General features: G+C 32.2%; 1 protein-coding gene across 8 annotated transcripts in view; it reads right to left on the bottom strand.

Annotated features, from left to right (window-relative positions):
* The window catches only part of PRPF40A (pre-mRNA processing factor 40 homolog A), a 55813-nt gene that overhangs the window by 23425 nt on the left and 10704 nt on the right, over positions 1 to 21684 (bottom strand). For all 8 annotated transcript variants that reach the window (XM_028509868.2, XM_028509869.2, XM_028509867.2 and 5 more), the window contains exons 3-7: positions 16649 to 16729; positions 15470 to 15500; positions 13484 to 13497; positions 1807 to 1917; positions 226 to 346 (exon numbers count right to left, since the gene is read on the bottom strand). In XM_028509868.2, coding sequence (XP_028365669.1) covers positions 226 to 346; positions 1807 to 1917; positions 13484 to 13497; positions 15470 to 15500; positions 16649 to 16729 — 358 coding nt within the window. The remainder of the gene's footprint in view (positions 1 to 225; positions 347 to 1806; positions 1918 to 13483; positions 13498 to 15469; positions 15501 to 16648; positions 16730 to 21684) is intronic.

Here is a 21684-nt window from a genome sequence, read left to right as displayed (position 1 = left end):
GTGGAATCAAATCAAATAAAAATCTATTTAAAATCTATAGAACTGAGATCTAGAGCAACAAGAAAATAAGAGCCCATAAAACTGTTACACCATTTTAAACATTCTAATCATATAATTTTAAAAAATAAGGCCTTTGTTTGAATAATTCTATTTATGAAGGACTGTTTCAGTGTGAATGACATATATATGTAAAAAAATTAACATTAAGATTTTTTTCTGTTTTACCTTCAAGATCCTCAAGTTCTTTAGGTTTGGCCCAACGGGATTCTTTTGTTTGAGAATTATAATAGTATGGCTTTCCAGAGTCAGATTTGTACTCTTTCCAGGGGCATTTAGATAAAAGTTGCTAGAGGGAAATAAAAACCATCAGTTAACAGTAATGTATTTAGCACCACACATCATTTATGTTACTGTTTTCACTAGATATTACCAAGCTATACAATTTGAAAGCTTGTGAGGTAATGGTATACAAGCTACCAATTACAAGATACTCTCTAGTGATATTAAGATTGGAATACATTACTTAATCATTACAATAATACTATAACACTTATATTATTCCAGATTTACTTAGAGAAAGTAACTTGTCAGATCTAATATATCTATTAAGGGGCAGAGGCAAGGTTCAAAACCAGGTTTATCTGAATTTCAAATCCTATGTGTGCTCTTGCCATTTATACCCCATCAAAGGTAAAAATTCATCCATATTTCACAAATACTTTTCAAAAACTAATACAAGTATAAACATAAACTTTGAGAAAAAGCAAAATCTGATTTAATCACGCTTAGATTTCAGTCTCATAATAATTTATTACAAATCTATGTGAATTACCCATAAGTAAACAATATATTAGTATGGTATACTTAAAACCTAATATATAAACCAGTTAGGGTGTTATGAGAATGCTATTAAAAACTAAAATCCATACAGAATGTCTTGGGCAATTATATAATTGATAAATATTACTGAGTATGTCAATATTGGCATAAATAAAAAATTATAGTATCTACCAACATCCCCTTCTAAAGTACTGTGGTACATATTAGTGTGGTGGTTGGCAAATACGTTTACCTCCTCAAATTCCTGAATTTAAGGGGAGTGGGGGGGGGGGGGGAGGAGACATAGTACCAATCAGGAAAAACCTTAAATATAGTTTGAAATGCCAGATCTATTTTCACTTAGGGCTTTGGAGTTCCCCATGTGGATTAATGCTTACTCAGTTCATTCCTTCAATCTTACTTCCTTATCCGTGCATTTTGAATGATAAAATCTGCAACATAAAAAGTACATACTTTTTTTTTGGGGGGGGAGCATTTTCCAGAGACATTGTCTCACTCTAAGACAAGGAAGTATTTGTAATTTAATTTCATCTCCATTAAATCAACCCCATTTGAAAATTTTAAGAACTTATATGACACATGAAGTCATCCAGGTTTACTATAAAGAGGAAAACAATTTGAAATATGAATTTAAAAAATACAGGGCAGTCACATAGAGAGCCTTTTTCCCCTTCCAATCTGTTCTTTAAATCACCCTTCTTAAATTAATGTCACCCCACAAAGGTTCCTGAGGAAGAGATAAATCAGTAAATAAAATTGGTCTGTTCAAAGAAGGGAATGAGTATTGTGTTTTTACTGATTGGTGTGTTTATTAATTCTCCTTTGTATGGCTTTTGTGATATAAGCAGTACTATTTGGATAGTCAAATACCCATGACATCCTAAAAAAGAAAAAAGAAAAGATAAGGGGGAAAAAAAAGACCCAATCTACTTAATAATCCCTGATTTCCAGCCCTCAAACTTTTACCTCAGCAGGTGTTTTCAGATCATCTGGTTTCTCCCAAGTAGACTGTTTTGTTTCAGTATTGTAGTAGTAAGTCCTTCCATCAGGTGACTTATGTTCAGTCCACATTGATTTCTAAAGAAAAAAATTTATTGTACAAAACATTTAAATTATTTAACAGTGCCACTGACAGTGAATAACAGTATCAACTGTTTCAAAGCAATATATGAAAAATTAAAAGTATAAAATGGGCACACTTTTGATAGTGAAAAGCATTTAGAATAATTCATCAATGCAAACAGGGAAGTAACTGAAAATCCCATTTTAAAGGGACTTAAAGTGCAGCATGAGTCAATTCAGGTTTTAGGATCGCTCTCTCTGTAAAATCTCAGAATTGTAAGGATATGACTGTTTCCATAAGAACAGTAACTTTTTAACTTAAACATGTGAGATATTATTTCATCCACACAAATCAATGCCTTATGGATAAGAGTCCATACTAATGTAGTACAGGTTCATTGATCATGAACCCAACCACCCAAATTCAAAGAATATTTATATCAAGTTGGACAAAGCTCTAAACAAACATGCTATAAAAAGGCAGCAGTCAAATTAGAAAGGATGACTTCTGATGACAATCAGAAGCTAATAATCAACAAGGTGAAATTTAGCAGGACTAAAACGTGAATCCAAATGCCCTAATACAAGATAGGTGAGATAACGTTTCATATGAAACTAGTTTGATAGAGATCGTAAATTCACTCTTTGAATCCAAAAGAACTATTAAGAACCTACTAAAAGTTCCTAATAAAACCTCAGGTATTGATTTTCATGTGCCTCAAATAAAGGTCTGTTAAGAGTTTTACAACATTACTATACACACACACTTGTACACACAAATAATAATAAAGGGATGGGGGGAACTGTGCGAGATGATAGATACCTATGATCTTGATGGTGGTGCTAGTTTTACAGGTGTATTACTTGTTCCCCAAACCATCCAGCTGTACACATTAAATATGTACATCTTTTTACATGTCAGTCTATCTTAATATAAGTAGCTTAAAAAGTTTTACAAGGACTCATGAGTGAGTAAATTACTAAATGAGATCAAAGGTACTAAGCCCAATTCTGGCAGATTTTTCAGATGGTAACAAACTGAAGTATACTTTAAAGAGGGTTATAGAGATGATCTCTTCATGTTTCTTCAATTCTAAGACAAAACATTACTATATCTCTAAGAAAGAAAAAATATAATTATGAAACTATCACATGATTTGTACCACTCAGAAATTTTGTTACAAATTTTTTGAAATAATTTATTCTTACTTGGACACTTTTAAAAAAACACATATCACTTTTGTGAATACATAAAAATACACAAATAAAATAGTCAAGCTATTCTTTAAATTTCACATTGAGAGAGTTTTTGTATCAGACTTGCTGATAAAGTCACATAGTATCACTCCTCTGTGGCATTAAGAACACTTATAATGCAGCACTTAAAAAAAAAATAACTAAAAAACCACTGGTGCTGATTCTAAATTTCCTTCTGTAGTTATTGTAAAAAGTGGGAATGCAGAGTAAGATGACTTAGAAGAACATAAACTGATTTTAACAAACAGAAGAGGTAAGATATTTATTTTCTACAACTTTTGAGAAGACAATTACAATGAAAGAATTATAGATAGCCATTAAATTGAAAGAAACTGATAAAATCTCAGCCGTTTGATAACAAAATTAGTCCCTCCTATAGAGATTTATAAAGTCATCAGTCATCTGACAACTATATACAGAGTGGGTTTCTGAATAAACTGGCAAGATACATAATTCTGAAGATGTAAAAAATTCTTTAACATACTCTAGCACCATGTACAAGAAGATACGACAACTACAATCTCTCTGGAGGAAAGATTAAAATTAACTGGTGAAAAATATTTAGCTTGCTGTTATTCACCTACTTTAAAATTTCATTACAAAGTAATGCAATTAGAGGCATAAACAAAAGATTCAAGTGTATGGTTAATACATTTCATAAATTAAATGGTGCTTTCATAAATTAAGTTGGTATTTGTTTCTGGTGTTTTAAAAATTAACTCAGTAGCATCTCAAGACTGTATTACCTTAAAGAGAAATCTGTTAAGTTCCAAAATTATATTTAAATTTCTCAAGTCACATCTGCTAAAGGGCATCAAGGAAAGAGGTGGTTCACCATAAAAAAACTTAAGATATTATGGAATGTGAAAGACCAAGCAATGGGGAGAATGAGAGGAAATGTACAAATCAGTAAAACAAATAGTAAACAATTTGGTATTCACTATCTGTTACTTTGAACCTTACAAAAGAATGAAAGACCACCAGCACCATTTTACAAATAAGAAAACGAAGGCTTAGATGGGTTAATAACCTGCTCACAGTAATTCAATAAATAAAAGATAAAACTAGAACAATTCAATCACATCTACCTCTAAAGACCGTATTTTACCCACTCTGAAACACTGTATCAAGCTTGCTATATTCAAGGACTATCTTATCAGTAAGAACAGATAAATTCCCCATCAAGTACTAAATGTTAAGCACTGTGCTAACTGCTTTGCATCAATTATCAGTTAATTCTTGTAGTAACCTTCTGAGGTAGCTATCAATTATTAGCCCTACTTCACAGAAAACAGAGCATAAGAAAGTAACATGGCTAGTTAGTTAGTTCACTACAACATTGTTCTGGCCAAATTAAGGTCCTATTAAGAAGCAAGTTTCCAAATCTTTGCATCAATAGAAATAATCACTTCAGATAGTAATATAAATTCTGTACTAATATTTTAACCAATATGCAATTCACTTACAGAAGTTAATTTTGGAGTGAGGAAAATGATTTATCTGGTAAGTTTTTTTACTCCTTTTTCTTAAATCTGCAGCTTAAAGTAAAACTGTAATTTATCTTGCTTTTGGCCAAAACTATGTTAAAAGAAAAATTTAAAAACAAATATATCTAAATGGTGAATATAAGATAAAGAATGGCATAAAACGTTAATGGATATATTAACAACTACCTTCAGAGCAATAAGCAAGTGTTGCCCATCAAAGACTGAGACTGCCCTTGAAGAAATGCGGGGGAGCGGATCTAAGGAAGACTCAGATGTATATTTTGAAAGGACCAAAGCCAGGAAATTAGTTTTAACCTTAAGGTTAGTTGCTTTGGGGACTTGCAGGAGTTAAGATTTCCTAATACTGGAATTATTCTGCATTTTTGTCAGATGACACATTCCCAAAATTATTTTATTACTGACATAGCTACTGTATTAATAAAAAATTATTGACATAAATGGTAGTTCTGGGGAATCAATCGAAAGTCAACATTTTTACAAATGGTAAACATTTGCAAATTAAGGCATTAAAAATTTTTATCCTTCAAACAGAAAAATCTACTACAATTAATAAGACAATCAAATGGAAAAACAAGCATGGCCTTTAATAGAAGTCAGTACAGATAATACATGTAGATGTTTAACTTTATTAGTAAATCAAGAAAGCACACATTATAATGGAAGTTTTTGCTCATCAAATAAATGACAAGACTATCAGCATACAATGTTAAAAGGGTGTGAAGAAAAGGGCAGTCTAATGCTCCTATTGGGAAATTAGTATTTTTCACCAATTTTATATTCTTACTAAAATTAAAAGTGCAAACATTTCTAGATCCTGAAATCTCACTTTACAAAATCCCACTTATATAGCTGCAAAAATGTTTCCCACAGGATTGCTTGTCATGGTAAAAAATTAGAAACAATTCAATATCCACCCACAGGAAAACAGTTCAATTATAGTCCATTCATATTATAAGATGTATCTTATGCAGATCTATTTTTAACCTAATAGAAAATGTCTAAGATGAAGTGCTGATGCAGTGGCAAAATGTACACAGAAAATATATAATTATCAAGAGAGATAATGAAAGTTTCAGATTCAAAAAAGCTAGTCAACATTGGACTATAAATAAATTTACTACATTCAAATTCAATTATGTATACATAAGCAGTGATAAACATTTATATATTCATAAGTATTTATACAATGTATAAGCTAAATTGAAATAAACCAAAAGAGAAGTTATGAAATCCAAATGCTAAACAGGAAGATCCTCTCACTACTCTAAATAAGGAAAATAAAACCTAAAGGAAATTATTTTCTCACAAACTACCAAAATACAACACAGAAAAACACATCACAATTGAATATTCTAATTACCATAGAAGAAACAGAAAGATACCTAGCCAGATTCACAGTAAAATACTATATAACCTTTAAAGAACAGAGAGTTATAACAACATTATTTCTGGTCATAGAAAAAAATAAAGTTCTTTATTAGCAACAAAACAGGAAAGGTATCCAAAAAGAAAAGCAGGCAATGTTATCTATGAATATAAAACTAAGAATTTAAATAAAATATTAGCCAAGAGAATCAATCCTATAAGGTATGCACTTTGACCAAGCAGAATTTATTATAGAAGTACAAGGGTGGCTCAATATTGAAAAATCTATTAAAAAATTATTTGCATTAACAAGTTGAAAAGAGAAAACACCACTATGTGATCACACTAATAATAATACTTGTTATGATTAAACCACACCCTAAAAATTATAAAAATTCACAAGTACTCAAAAAATAAAAACAAAAATCCTTATATAAAATAAAAATATCTAAATGATAAAGGACAATTTATCAAAAACCAAGAAAAACAATTCTAAAGCCATTTCATTAAAACCATGAAAGCATGAGTTTGTAATCACTACAATTCAACAAATACAGCACAGCTACAAATGAAATGATTGGTATAAATATTGGAAAGAGATAAATTCTCTTTCCTTTACTACTGAAGGCTCAAATGAACTCTAGAAACTAAAATTTAAAAAGCTATTCTAACTATCCAGGAAATCTGATAATATAGCTGCCTGTAAGATAAACATTATAAAATTTATGAATTGGCAGATAACTAGCTTACAATAAAAATGAAAAAAATAGTCTATTCAAAATATAACAAGTTTTTACAAGGCAAAAAAATAAAGATAAAAAAAATAGATATAGTAGCCGTTTGCCCTATCTAAATAGAATCTAAAGCACAAACCATAACAGCAAAAGGACTTGTATACTAATAAACTGATACTGAAATAGAACATAATTGAAGCTTTAATAAACTGCAAAAAATCAACTTCTTATAGACTGTGTTTTCTGATCATAATACAAAAAAGCATACCTTAAAAAAAAACAAGTTACCTAAAAACATGATCTATAAAATAACTAATGGGATGAACTTCATTAAATTAAAAAATTCTATGTCAGAGAGTCAAGAGAATGAGAACACAAACTGGGAGCGAAAGACACAACTGATGAACTGATGATTCTAGACTCATAGGAAGAATGCAAGCTGACAGCTGTGGGGTTGGGGTGAGGAGAATGGAGGGATTGGGGGAAAAAAGGAGAAAGAACTCATGGACATGAACAACAATGTGGTAACTGCCAGGGTGGTGGGGGGGCTGGAAAAGGCTATAGAGGGGATAAATGGTGATGGACAAAGACTTGGCAAGGTGAACACACAATACAGTGTACAAACAATGTGATGTGTTGTAGAACTGTGGCCCTGAACCTTGTATAATTTTGCTAACCAGTGTCATCCCAATAAATTCAGTAATATTTATACATAAAACTCTTTGAACTTAACATTAAGAAAAAAAAAAACAACTGAAAAATGGGCAAAAGATCTGCACCTTAACAAAAAGGCATACAGATGGCAAATAAGCACATGAAAAGATGCTCATCATCATACATTATTACAGATGAATAGGCATAACAGGGTTTTTAGAGCAGTAAAACCATACTGTATGATACTATCATGATAGATACAATGTCATTACACATCTGTCAAACACAGAGAATGCGAAACACCAAGAGTGAACCATAATGTAAAGTGGACTTTGGGTGCTGATGTCTTAAATACATGTTCACTGATTGTAACAAATGTACCCCTGTTATGGGAGATATTGATAGTATAGGGGAGGCTGTGTGTATATGGGGAGAATGGGTGTATGGGAGGGATTCTCTACTTTGAGCTCAATTTGGTTCAAAAAACAAAAACAAAAAAAAAAACAAGGTCTATTAAAAATAAGGATATCTGAAAACCAGCAAGCTAAACACTGAAGTTAGGAAAACAGCAATAGAGCAACCAAGAAAATAAGTAATAGCAGAAATAAATTTATGAAGTCACTCTCTCCCAAAACAAAGGAAGATAATAGCTATTAGGATTTCTAACAATATGCCAAATAATTATTAAAACTCAGCAAAATAAATAAATGGGTATCTGGGAAAAAAACAAATTATGAGAAGAAATTTAAAACTGGAATATCTTCAATGACCACTAAAGAAATTGAAATGGTAACCCAAAACTTCTATCCTCAAAAAATATTAGGTGTAGTCCAATGTCTGGTTGTTATAGTAAGCTATTAAGAAGGTGCTTGTCATTTATATGAGCTGTTCTAGGGACCAGAAAGAGGGGTTCCTGCCCAGACAAGAACAACATAAAAATTAACCATGTAAATCCAGATGAAATAAAAAATTAGTGTGTGCACACATACACATCCTAAACACACAAATAATGAATAATCAGGATTCATTTTAGTAATACAGAGATGAGTTAATGTCAGCAAATTTATCTGTGTACTTTCACATTAACAGACCAGAAAAGAATTATCTTATGATCCTCTTAGTTAATAGTGGAAAAAGGACTGGAGAACATTAAAAATAAGCAGGTATTGAAATCCATACCAACAAACCACAAAAAGAAAAAAGCTTGAACTTAATAAAGGTTATATACCAAAAAGCTATAGCAAACATTATATTTAGTGGAGAAATTTTACACGTATTCCCATTAAGGGAAAAAAAAACAAAAAACAAAAAAAACAAAAAACCAAGACAAAGATGCCAGCTTATCACTGCTACTTATCATAATACTAGAGGTTTTGGCTGGCACAATAAAAGTAGAAACAGATGAGGATTAGTTAGAGGAGCCAGAACTATCATTATTTTAGGATGACAGTTTAAGAAAGTAAGTCCAATATGCAACAGGAGTTCAGCATGCCTACTAGATGAACACATAAAAAATGATCATTATGAAGCTCGAAAGACTCAAAACAGCACCAAATCTTTATATTTATAAATTAACAGAATGCAGGATGTGTAAGCCTTCAATAAAGAAAATGTAAAGCTCTTTCACAGAACAGATACAAAAGACCTGACTATCATGTTCATGAACATAAACAGATTCCCATGATCCACAAACTTAATGCACCTCCAACCAAAATAACAAAAATACTTTTTGATTTTGACAGATTAGAAAATTATACAAAAGATAGGGAGCAGGAAAACAGAGACCAATAAAAACATTTAGTTTCTTTTTAAGAGAAAAAAACACATACGTCACAGAATAAGATAGCACAATGCCATTCAGAGGAAAAAAATGCATCACATATTGAAAATCCTAAAAACTACAACAAAAAATATTAAGAAAAGTTCAGTCAAGTTGCAAGATATGAAATCAATATACAAAAATCATTTGCATTTGTATTCACTAACATTAAACTATCAGAGAAATTAAGATAGCAATGTCATTTACAATTCTACCACACCAAGATAATAAATATATAAATAAAAAATAAAAATAAAAACAATCCACCGAGGAATACACTGAATCCAGGAGATGAAAGACATGTACACTAAAAGCTATAAAACACCGATGAAAGCAACTGAAGACGACACAAATACATGAAGAAATTTCTGTGCTAATGGATTAGGAAGAATTAACACATATTGTAAATGTACATACTACGCAAAACAATGCACAGATTCCATGCAATTCCTAAACAAATTCTAATTTTTCACAAAAACAGAATAGACAATCCTAAAATTTGTATGAACCACACAAGACCCCAAATAGACAAAGCTATTTTGAGAAAGAACAAACCTGGATGTATTACCTTCCTGAATTTCAAACTCTATTACAAAGTATACTAACTGAGACAATATGGTATCATCCTGACTGGTATGGGTTAGTGGGCTGAGTGTCCTGCAAACCGAAAGGCTGACAGTTTGATTCCCAGTCAGGGCACATGCCTGGGTTATGGGGCAAGGTCCCCATTTGGGGGTGTGCGAGGGGCAACCAATCAATGTTTTTCTCCCTCTCTCTTTCTCCCCCACTCCTTTCTCTCTCCCTTCCTTTCTGAAAATAAAATGTTAAAATTAAAAACAAAACAAAAACCATCATGGTATTGGCATAAAAACAGACACCTAGGTCAATGGAACAGAACTGAAAGTCCAGAAATAAATCCATGCATATATACGGTCATTTAATTTATGACAAAAGAGCCAAGAATATATAATAAGGAAATGACAGTGTCTTCAATAAATGATGTTGGGAAAACTGAGCAGCCAAATTCAAAATAATTAAATAAGACCACTATCTTATACCACACAAAATAATGAACTCAAACTGACTTAAAGACCTGCATATAAGACCTAAAACTAACTACAAAGACTCCTAGAAGAGAACGTAAATGGTAATAATAAGCTCTTTGACAGTGGTCTTGGCAATAACTTTTGGAGCTGACTCCAGAAGCAAAGGCAAGAAAAGCAAAAATAGAAAGTGGGACTACAGCAAACTAAAAGACTTGGGCACAGCAAATGAAACCATCAACAGACAAAAAAACCACTTACCAAATGGGAGGAAATTTTTGCAAATCATGTACCATGTATATACATATACCATGTATAATGAGCATTTTGCCCAAATTTTTGAGGGAAAAATAAGGATGCACATTATACATGGATAGTACTAATTGTTTATCTATTTAAATGTTTCTCTTTTATTTATACTTATGTATTAAAAGTGTAACTCTAGAAAGCAATGATATCCATATGCAAAATAATACCCTGGAATACAATAATTGGTTTTGTTTCTAAATATAAATAAACAAACAACTGAATTGAAAAATTAAAATGAAAGATTTTTTTCCTGGAAGTTTGGGCCAGAAATATGTGTGCATTATGCATGGGAGAGTATTATACACAGCAAAATCTGGTATTTGATAAGGATTAAGTATCCAAAATACACAAAGAACACATAATCCAATTAAAAAATAGGCAGAGGATCTGAACAGACATTTTTCCAAAGAATAAATACAGATAGCCAACAGGCACACAAAAAGATACTCAATGCCACTAATCACCAGGGAAATTCAAATCAAAACCACAAATATCACCTCATATCCATTAGAAATTACTATTATCAAAAAGACAAGAAATAGTGTTGAAGTGGATGTGTAGAAAAGGAAATCCTTGAGCACTGCTGGCATCAAAGCAAACTGGTATAGCCATTATGGAAAATATGAAGGTTCCTCAAAATATTAAAAATGGAACTACCATATGAACCAGCAGTTTCACTTCTGAGTATTGATCTGAAGAAAACAAAAACACTTTAAGATACAAGCACCCTCATGTTCAATGCAGATTTATTACAACAGCCAAGATATTGAGATAACTTAAGTGTCCACCAATGGATGAAATGGATAAAGATGTGGAACATACACACAATAGAATACTATTCAGTCATACAAGAGAATGATGCCTTGCCATTTGCAACAACATGGATGGACCTTGAGGGCATTATGCTAAAAGTCGTCAGACAGAGAAAGGAAAATACCCTAAGATTTCACTTATATGTAAAATCTAAAAAAAACAAACCAACACACAAATACCCTAAGCTCATACATACAGTGAACAGACTGGTTGTCAGAGGGGAGGAGTGGGAGATAGGTGAACAATGGGTCGAGGATGTCAAAAAGGTACAAACTTTCAGCTATAAAAGAAATGTAACAGGGATGTAATGTAAAGCATAATGACTACAGCTAAGAATACTGTATCAAACATCTGAAAAGCTGTTGCGATAGTAAATCTTAAAAGTACTCATCACAAGAAAAAAAATTTAATTTGTATGGTAAGGGATGTTAACTATTTTATTCTGATCATTTCACAATGTACACAAATACTGTATCATTTATGTTATATAACTGAAACTAACACACCAATTTAAAAAAACAAATAAAAATTTAAAAATTCAAGGAAAAGAAACAAAGTAAGCTGCATACACACAAAAAATCATCAACATTTCCTAATATAAACATGTCTTAGGACATATATCCAAGTGATCACCACTGCATGTGGTGGGGGTGGGGGAGAGTGAGGAATGGGAGTGAACATGGAGAGTAATAATGAAAAAATGTGAGGAACCCTCTATGGATCAGTGATAATGACCATAATATGAAACATACAAGTAACTCAAATTTATGTATCTGAAATCTAAAAACAATTACAACAGTAAGTTTTCAAACAAATACATAATATTTTGGGGTGGAAAAGTTTGAAAGAAAAGTATGAAAATGTCAATCCTCCTAAAATTGAAATGAATCACTATCATTAGTCAAAAATAAAATAAGGCAGTTATAATGGAACAATATCAGACAGATACATTATAATCATTCAACTGTTACAGCAAAGACACAAGAAAGCTTAAAATATTTATATACATTTCAGTTAAAAGAATTCCCCCCAAATTTAAAATATTTACGTATTTGTAATTAATTTACAGCTTTCTGCATTTCTTCAACTGGGAGATAACAGTTACCTCCCAGGACTATTATTCTGACTAAATGAAATTATACATATAAACTCTTTTTCATTCCTGTTTAGAAAAAACAAAAAAAGCCACTAAGGCTACAGAATGAGGCTATTAAAAAGTAAATATAAAAAAGCCACATTTAAGTGAGGCCTCAGGCTTATTGTTTTCCCAAAACACCACAAAAATGTATGATAGAATACCTTAAACAGAGACATTAGCAAAAACAACCAGAAGATACTATCTTAAAAAAATCAAGTGTTGAGGAAAAAATTGTATTATAATAATATAATTATTTTCATTTCTAAGGAAAACCAAGCAATTCTGAATATTCACTTGTCTTTCTGACACTGTGTTAAGGAAGGTAGAAGCAAAACAAGCATTTTAAATTACTATGTATTAGTAACAGTCTACATTAGGTTTACAGTAATTAATAAGGTTACATAAATATTTGTATGTAAGGGTACTAAGGTAATGCTTAAACTAAAAGTTACCATATTAATTATGGTGCACCTACAAAGTTAATTTCCCTTCTAGCTGTGATGGGTAGAATTCTGATCCTTATAAAAACTAATATAGATTTGATTCCCATTTCTCTAGTTAGGTCCCATCAAAATCAGATTTTAAAATAAACCATTCAACCCTAGCTGGTGTGGTTCAGTGGACTGAGTGCCAGCCTGAGAAACAAAGGGTCACCAGTTTGATTCGCAGTCAGGACACAAGCCTGGGTTTGTGTGCCAGGTCCCCAGTTGGGGGCATGTGAAAGGCAACCAACCTATTGATGTTTCTCTCCCTCTTTCTCCCTCCCTTCCCCTCTCTAAAAATAAATAAATAAAATCTTAAATAAATAAATAACTCACAGAATTTTTCAACATTTGGCACAGAAAGGAAAAGGGTTCAACTTAGCAGATACTTAAAATAGAAATCAGGATCAATATAGTAGGCTAAAGGAGTATAATGAAATATGTTCCAGAAGTACTTACTGCGCCTGATGTACCTTTAAAAAAAAAAAGAGGGGGAACAATATTTACAATGTGATAAATCACGCTCTCCTTAACAGTTTAAAAACATTTAATAGTGCTATTTCTTTCACTTCATCCCATCACACTAAATATCCTAAAACTGTGCATATGACCTATGTGCTTGTACTTTCCAATAAACAAACATGTACAGTGCAAGGAATTTCAGAATTAAGTGGCACATTGAACTTTCAATCTGCAAACCAAAAGCTGGTTTGGGGAGTATTAATACATTTGCCTTTTTTCCTCTTCTTGCTATCAGAGGTCATGACCTCTTTTTCTGCTATATGAGGGGGAACCCCCCCAAAAACGGAATTTATAAAAAATTGAGTATCTATTCTTATATATTTAAACTTCAGTCACCTTCAAAGTATTCTCCATCTGATGCAATATACCTATTGAGGCTTTTTCTCTCTACTCAGAGGGAGTTTCTGAATTTTTCAATTTTGATGTCCTTTAGTGCTTGTCATTTTTTTTTTTTTGTCTCACCACTTCCACATTGGTGAATTGTTTTGTTTTGAGGACTTTTTTCACTTGGAGAACAAAAAAAAAGTCACTTGGGGTGAGATTAGGTAAATAGGGAGGATAAGGCATGGGGATCATGATGTTTTTGGTCAAAAACTGCTGAACACTCAGCATGGTGTAGGCAGGTGTGCTTGTAAGTCACCCATCATGAGATGGGCAAACACATTTTGCAAAGTCTTAAAAAAAAATTCACTGAAGCCAAATGCAGCCTTTCGAAACTTCACCAGGTGGTACACTGATACAGATGGGTTCCTAGAATACTCACCCACAGGGGAAGCCTGTGCTACAAGGGGCCTGCGCTCCAGGAGGGTTTTTTGGGGTCCCTCCTGGTTTATAATACTGAAGTAGAAAAACACCTCGAACCTCTGACCCCTGTGTTTTAGACTTATGGCAACTTCAACTATCTAGGTTCCACTGAGAGCAAATAAAAGCTACTATGGACTAACAGTAAAGCCAATGTATTTAAAAAGTAATTAAAAAGAAATGTTAAGGTAATTATTTAGGGGAATAGCAATCACCTCTACATACCTAAATATGCGAAAACATTACATTAGGTATTTTAGAACATCATTTCAGCTTAAATAATGATACTTGTGAAACCTCTTAAAAACATCAATTGTGTCCCCTATAAACTTGCAGGAAAGCACATGGTGCATTTAAACATGTTGTGATCTATAATGTTTAAAACAAAATATGTTTTGGGATAATCACAGGACACAGTTTAACATATGAAATACTAATTCATGTGGAACATTACTGCTGACAAATAAATGAGGCATGACTATTATATATTAGTCACACTGGTCAAAACAAATACTGATAATTGAAGAAAAAAATTAGCACAGGACTTATACACTGCAATAACTACAGGGTCCAAACAGGTAACAGAAAAATGGCTGAGTAGAAGTCCAGAAGGCTAATAAGCATACATGTTCAACATCTAAAGTACGAAAGTGCTAGCCCATTCTACAATGTTTGCTGAGTGTAAATATGAACTCAATCACAGTTTTTCACTCAAATATCCTTTACTGTGTTCACAAGGACTATTATAAACAATAAATACTCAGATCATCCAATTTTTCAAGAGAAATCCAATCTTTGGGTAAAAACCTATATCTAAGATAAATCCAAACTTTACATAAAAACCAACAGACTTTAGGTGTTAGCAACTAATTATAAAATTTAAAAACATCGTGTAGGCCAAAGCATACCTGTAGACCAAATTTGGTCCCAGAACTCTGGACCTAAAATTATAGTTTCTTATGGATTCAATTATGAATGCTACCCCTATTTCCCGTTGCTTTAAAAAAAAAAAAACATGAGCTGATTATAAAGCCCAAGAAACACTGCTTTCATTCCTCATTAAATTATGGTAGTTACTATTCAAAGTAGTTTAATAAATACCACCATAAGTAGTATACATACCTGCTGCTACATCCATATTATTTACTCCTGGCTATAAGGAAAAAAAAATAAAATTACTAACATTTACCTTGTTTACATTATATTTTACATTCCTCGTAAAGAATAATCAGTCCCCTCTGTGCATAATTCTCAAGCCACTGACTCAAAGAATTTTTTGTAGTTTTAGTGGTCTAAGTTCACCTGGAACCACTGAAGCCTTTAACTGTTATATTTATATTTATACAATCATTAATTATACACAGATCCACAATCCTTCATCCACAATTCTGAAATCAAACAGCTCTGAAAACAAACTTTTTTCAAGTTTGACACTAAAACTCACTGCAGTGGCAAAAATCTGTCCTGAATAAGATGAACTCTTTAATCTGTATTTACCCCAGGTCAGAAGGAATATCCCTAAGTTTTGCTATGTAAATGTTATGCTGGAAATTGTAAGGCACTGCCCAAAACCCTACGGAAATTTGTATGTAATATATAGAATATGTTATATACTACTTACAATATTAAAAAAAGATTTGAAATATATCTGGTCCTAGGGGTTTGGGGTAAGACAGTAGGGGTTTTGGATGGGGTGAGTGCAAACTTACCACTCCAGTGTAGTATGTCATATCTGTTCATTACAACCACTAGGCTATCATGTAATAAAGAAATTGTACAAATTTGAATATATTGATTTATATATTGCTATTACTACCCAATAAAGGTTGATACGACTATTCAAAAATTTTCTAAATAATGTGTCACAACTGAAGTCTCAAGAAATAATAAATTTCAGATGCAATCTTTTGCTTTCTAAATCTAAAATCTAGTATTAAATCATATTATATCAATTTTCAATTGGCACTCAGTAAAGCAAATGTCTACACTTTAATAGATTATAATGCTAGCAGACCAATAAAATACTTCTAGCTCACAAATTATGCTTTTCAGTATTCCAGTCTTGTTTAAGCTAGAATTAATTTAATAAATAAGGATGTCCATATACTGTAACATATATGTAGGAAAAAATGTAAATGTTCATCATTCAAAAACTAAAAACAAGAGTCCACTATAATTCCCCTCTTATAGTACACCAGAGGCACTTAAAAAGCTGATATAATTGCCTATAAAATACATATATATTATTTCATATATAAAAGTAATCAAAACATCACAACAAAAGTGTTTTCTCAAGATTACCGGTAAGGCAGGCTGCATGGAAGCCTGAGACATATGAGACATCATCATTCCAGGCATTACTGAAGACATCATTCCAGGCATCTAGAACAGAAGTTTAAAAAAACAAAAAAGAAAAGAAAAAAAAGGTTACTACGTAAGACCAAAGCACTTAGTATGACTTGAAAAATCTAGATCTGATTATTAAAGCTAGTATGCACAATTTAAGATTAAAACCCAGTGAGCACTATATTACAGAGATAATATGCTTAGTAAGTGCTTGTTGAATGAATGAAGTACTTTATCAGTGATCTATTTTAATGCTTATGTCGTAATTTCTATGCCTAGTTAAAATCATTTTAACAAACTTAAAGTTGAGACAATTATGTTACTTGTAGGGTAAATTTAATATTAATTTCCTTTAAATTTTAGCTCACCACTCATTCTTTTCTCTTTTTTTGGGAACAAAACTTTTTCAGTATTTTCACCTTTAATTTTTAATACCTAAATGAAATAATTTTTAATTCTTTGGTCCTTCATAACATTTTTAGATCAAAGGTGTTTAAATTCGGTGATTTAAAAAAACACATAAAAAGACTTCTCAAACACAAATTACCTCTACTTGCTCTGGTAAAGAAAAAATTAAGAATATACATGAATATCTAGCCCTGGCTGGTGTAGCTCAGTGGATTGAGCGCGGGCTGGGAACCAAAGTGTCCCAGGTTCGATTCCCAGCCAGGGTACATTCCCGGGTTGCAGGCCATAACCCCCAGCAACCGCACATTGATGTTTCTCTCTCGCTATCTCCCTCCCTTCCCTCTCTAAAAAATAAATAAATAAAATATTAAAAAAAAACAATATACATGAATATCTGAAGAAAAATACTAGTTTGGGAGATTAGTCTACCAATGACTGCCATCCAAATACATAAATTAATCTTCCCTAATAAGCATGAATAAAGATCATGAAAATTAACAAATTTTCCGTAAGATTCTGACCCTATTCTCATGTATATTAATGTAACCCCACATTTTAATTTTGATTTTACTATGAACACATCTAAAGAAAACATGGAAAATGACACAAATTGTATAAAACAATCATATGTACTTAAGTAAATGACCAGTTTATTCAAGAGCTGCAAATTAAATGAACAATTTGAAAAATAGGAATGATGAAAAATAAAAAGCATATTGATCAATAGGGACATAATAAAGCCACTAAATATAGATGAGCCCACCCACACACTGAATTTTATTACTTGTAAAAGTCAAGTTAGTCAAGTCATGAAGCAAAACCAGGCTAAAGTACAATTAAAATGAAGTAGCATTGTATCGGTGGGTTAAAGGAAGGTTTTTTTGCCCCTCAAAACATTAAACAAACTGTTTAAACACCAAGTTTAAACACACTGTTTAAACAAGAACTTGAAAGAAAACATGACTACAATTTGGACTATGTGATCAAAACATCATTTTTTAAAAAAGGTACCAAATTTGAAAACCAAAGTTCTGACAAGCCTCCACCACCCACACCAATACAATAATAGAGGTAATTTACACATTAAGGGAAAAAATAAAGTGATCAAATGAGAACTAGGCTTGTTCCCTCTCCTCCCCAACCCCTAAAGACATACCCTTACATTAATTTTGCTCAAGGTAATAGCAAAGTAAGTTTGAATTCTTTAAGTACTAAGTAACTGATTATGGGGGAGAAGCATGGTGGGCAACAAAGAGAAACAGCCTGCTATCTAAAATGGCCTGTTTCTAAATCAAAAGCTAGTGTACATCTAAAAACCAGAATTCTAAGCTAAATTGAGAAACTGAAGTTTGAAAACTTAACTGAAGAACAAGTCCAAGTATACTCTCATAAGAATTAAAGAAATTAAGAAATGTAGGGTAAAATCTCCATCATGTAACAGGCCATTTCCACATGACAGCAGTACAAAAAAAATGTAATTTCAAATTGAAATACTGAGTTCCTAAGACAAACAAGTGATCAAATCCCATTTAGAAAACAAAGTTTACTAGACAAGGCCAATGACACACCAGATATTTGAACATCATTAAGGGACAGAGTTAGAATTTTCTCAACTGTTCTTCCCACACTTCAAATTTTAAAACATCCAAAAATTTGCCTTTAGACTAGAACTCATGGTGTTTATGGGTTACAGAAGGAGATTTAATTTCAAATAAAAAGCTAAATTCTCACTTAGTATCTCTGTAAATTCTGAGGAGTGGCAACTGGGTATGCTTTTTCAACTGGACAAACACTGGCAACATTCTTAAATCACCTACAACTGATTATTCCAAAATTAAATAGGCCATTAATATAATTTAAAGCCAAAACTGTGATGCTATTTTGTTCTTTAAAACCAAAGAACAAAAACATAAATATGCCAAGTACTATGCTGCTTATGAAAAGCTATTACAAAGGTTTGACAACGGCACTTCCAGATGCTTGGGCAACACTGACAAGCCTATCTTCCAGAGCCTGCAGAATCTACTTTGTGGAAATGTTATGATTTCCATTTTTCATTAATTCCACAATACACATAATATGGAGATGCATGCTTCACCCCCATCTAAAGCTTAATTCTTCCAGAGGCTTTGTTCTGACTTAGGCCAGTCACATGGTAGCACCATAAACTTGAGACCATTAAAATTTTTTAAGTTACTATTTTTTTGTTTTAACACCACACTAATAATGTGAATCTAGGCTGCAAGCTTATGAAAACTGGCTCGTGGTTCCAATCCTCAGAAATGATTTTTCTTTCCTCTGCCCAATAATCAAAGTTGAGACAGTCAAGTTACTTTGCTGTCCCTTTTTGATGGTAGGTTTACTTCTTTCTTGCTTCATATGGACGGAAAAGCACTTTGGTGTCCCAGCTTTATTTTTAAGAGAATTTTAGACTTTCATTTTAGGCCACAGGTGGCAAACACAAGGCCTGCGGGCTGAATTCAGCCCTCCATATTGTTTTACCAGGCCTGGCACCTTGTTTCTATCCTGAGGCAGCACCAAGCGCTTTGTCCCTAGTTAAGGAGTAGTGATATTTATACAGTTCTAAAATTACATTTGACCCTTGGAAGGCAACCACAAAGCTGATATGGCCCCCAGTAAAAATGAGTTTGACACTCCTGTTTTAGGCTTATTTTTCATCTTGTTGTAGGGAACCATAATACAATGGAGTGTCTCATGAATGACGACACTGTTAATTCAATGAAATGGGATACTGGCTCAAAATGATTCAAAAGAAAAATTCTTAATGCAGTTGCTACAACACCACCACAACAAATTCCATAAGCCAGATCATTCTTAAAGTTACAAAGTGGTAGTTATATAAGCTTAATGTGAAGCACACTGTAAAATCACAATGATGGCCCTGGGCAGTGTGGCTCAGTTGGTTGGAGCACTGCCCAGTAACAGAAAGGTTGCAGGTTCGATTCCCAGTCAAGGCATATATATACCTATGTTTTGGGTTTGGTACCCTGTCCCAGGCACATATGGAAGGCAACCAACGGATGCTTCTTTCACATCAATGTTTTTCTCTTTCCCTTCCCCTCTCTCTAAAGAGTAATTTAAAAAAGAATGTCCTCAGGTGAGGATTTAAAAAAAGAAAACACAACCATGATTTTCACAAATCTCAATTTAAGCTACTTTGGTAAATAAGTGCTATAATTAAGAGTTTCTAGTTATTAGGAGACAGAGAAAATGGAAGGGTGAAAGACATTTGTGAGATATAAGCTAAGCTACCTAAAATATTACAAATCTGAATTTTATGGACACTTTGGCACCTTTTAAAAACAAAAAGTAATTCAGATATACAATTTGATATACTTTATTCATAAGTCGCCAACCATCTGTGTATGTGTATATATATTATATAAACAATTTTATGTATAGTTCTATACTTGTAATGATAAAAGATTACTTATCAAGATGCTCTCAGAAGCCATCCAAAAAACAAACAAACAAAAAACTCTCAGAAGAATCACCAGTGTGAAGAAAATAACAACCCAATAAAAACTAGGGAAAACCACACAATCAGCTTATTCTTAGCATCCCAGTTTGAAAAGTTTCTAATGTTAGATTGAAGGAAAAAAAAAAAAAGCATGCTTCATTTATTACTCTAGGTATGTTTTAAAAAGATCTGATACTAAAAGCAGTCCTATTACTGCTACAGCAAATTAATTGTACAAATGTAAACTAAATTAGTCCAATTTTATTGTGATCTGAAAACAAAAGGAAACATCTTCATAGATACTTCAAAAGATTATTTTTTAAATAATTATTTCCCAAAGTTTTCCTGTTGGAAAGAAATCATACAATCTAATTTATTTTTGTTTAAACATTAACTCAAATTTCATTTTTAAAAATCATTCTTGCTGCAAACCTGCAGTTACAAACTAATTATTGCAGTTACAAATTATTTACTGAGAAAGTTTGATTCTTGCATTTTTACTTGATTTGTTTTAAATGTGTCAAATTTCACAAAGTATACTCTACAAGAGGCTATTAAGTGTACCATTTAAAAACAAGTGTCTTCTACATCACTAACTTACCTTATGAATATATGAATGAAAAATTAATCTATGAATAACTGCAAAACAATTATTTTTTTAATTTAACCAAAAATTCATTAAACTGGAAATAGGAATATCCCTATTTAAAGCATATCCATAACAACCCAAAATAAGTAGCTGCATATAACCCATCAAGAGTTATATATAAATTCAAGGCATTTACGGTTTTTTCATAAAAGAAATGTTTAGATAACCAAAAAAACAGCACTCACTCTGCAAACTGTTACCACATGAAATAGATTATCATTTATTTAATAAGTCAAGTGTCAGTATTCAAAAATTAGTTTGCTCAATTCCCTCAAACCTGGGGAGTTTAGAATTGCGTTAAGTCCAACTGACCACTTGAACAAGTGGGCTAGGGGTGTCCTTCGTGCAGTCTTAAAATCCACAGGTAATTTTTGATTCCCCTACAAAGTAACTACTAATAGCCTATCAATGACCAGAAGCCCCATCGATAACATGGTCTATTAACACACATTA

This window comes from Phyllostomus discolor, chromosome 4 (assembly GCF_004126475.2).
Source record: "Phyllostomus discolor isolate MPI-MPIP mPhyDis1 chromosome 4, mPhyDis1.pri.v3, whole genome shotgun sequence".
NCBI classification, from domain to species: domain Eukaryota; kingdom Metazoa; phylum Chordata; class Mammalia; order Chiroptera; family Phyllostomidae; genus Phyllostomus; species Phyllostomus discolor.
The sequence above is the reverse complement of the archived record's forward strand: the minus strand, read 5'-3'. Positions and strand labels throughout refer to the sequence as shown.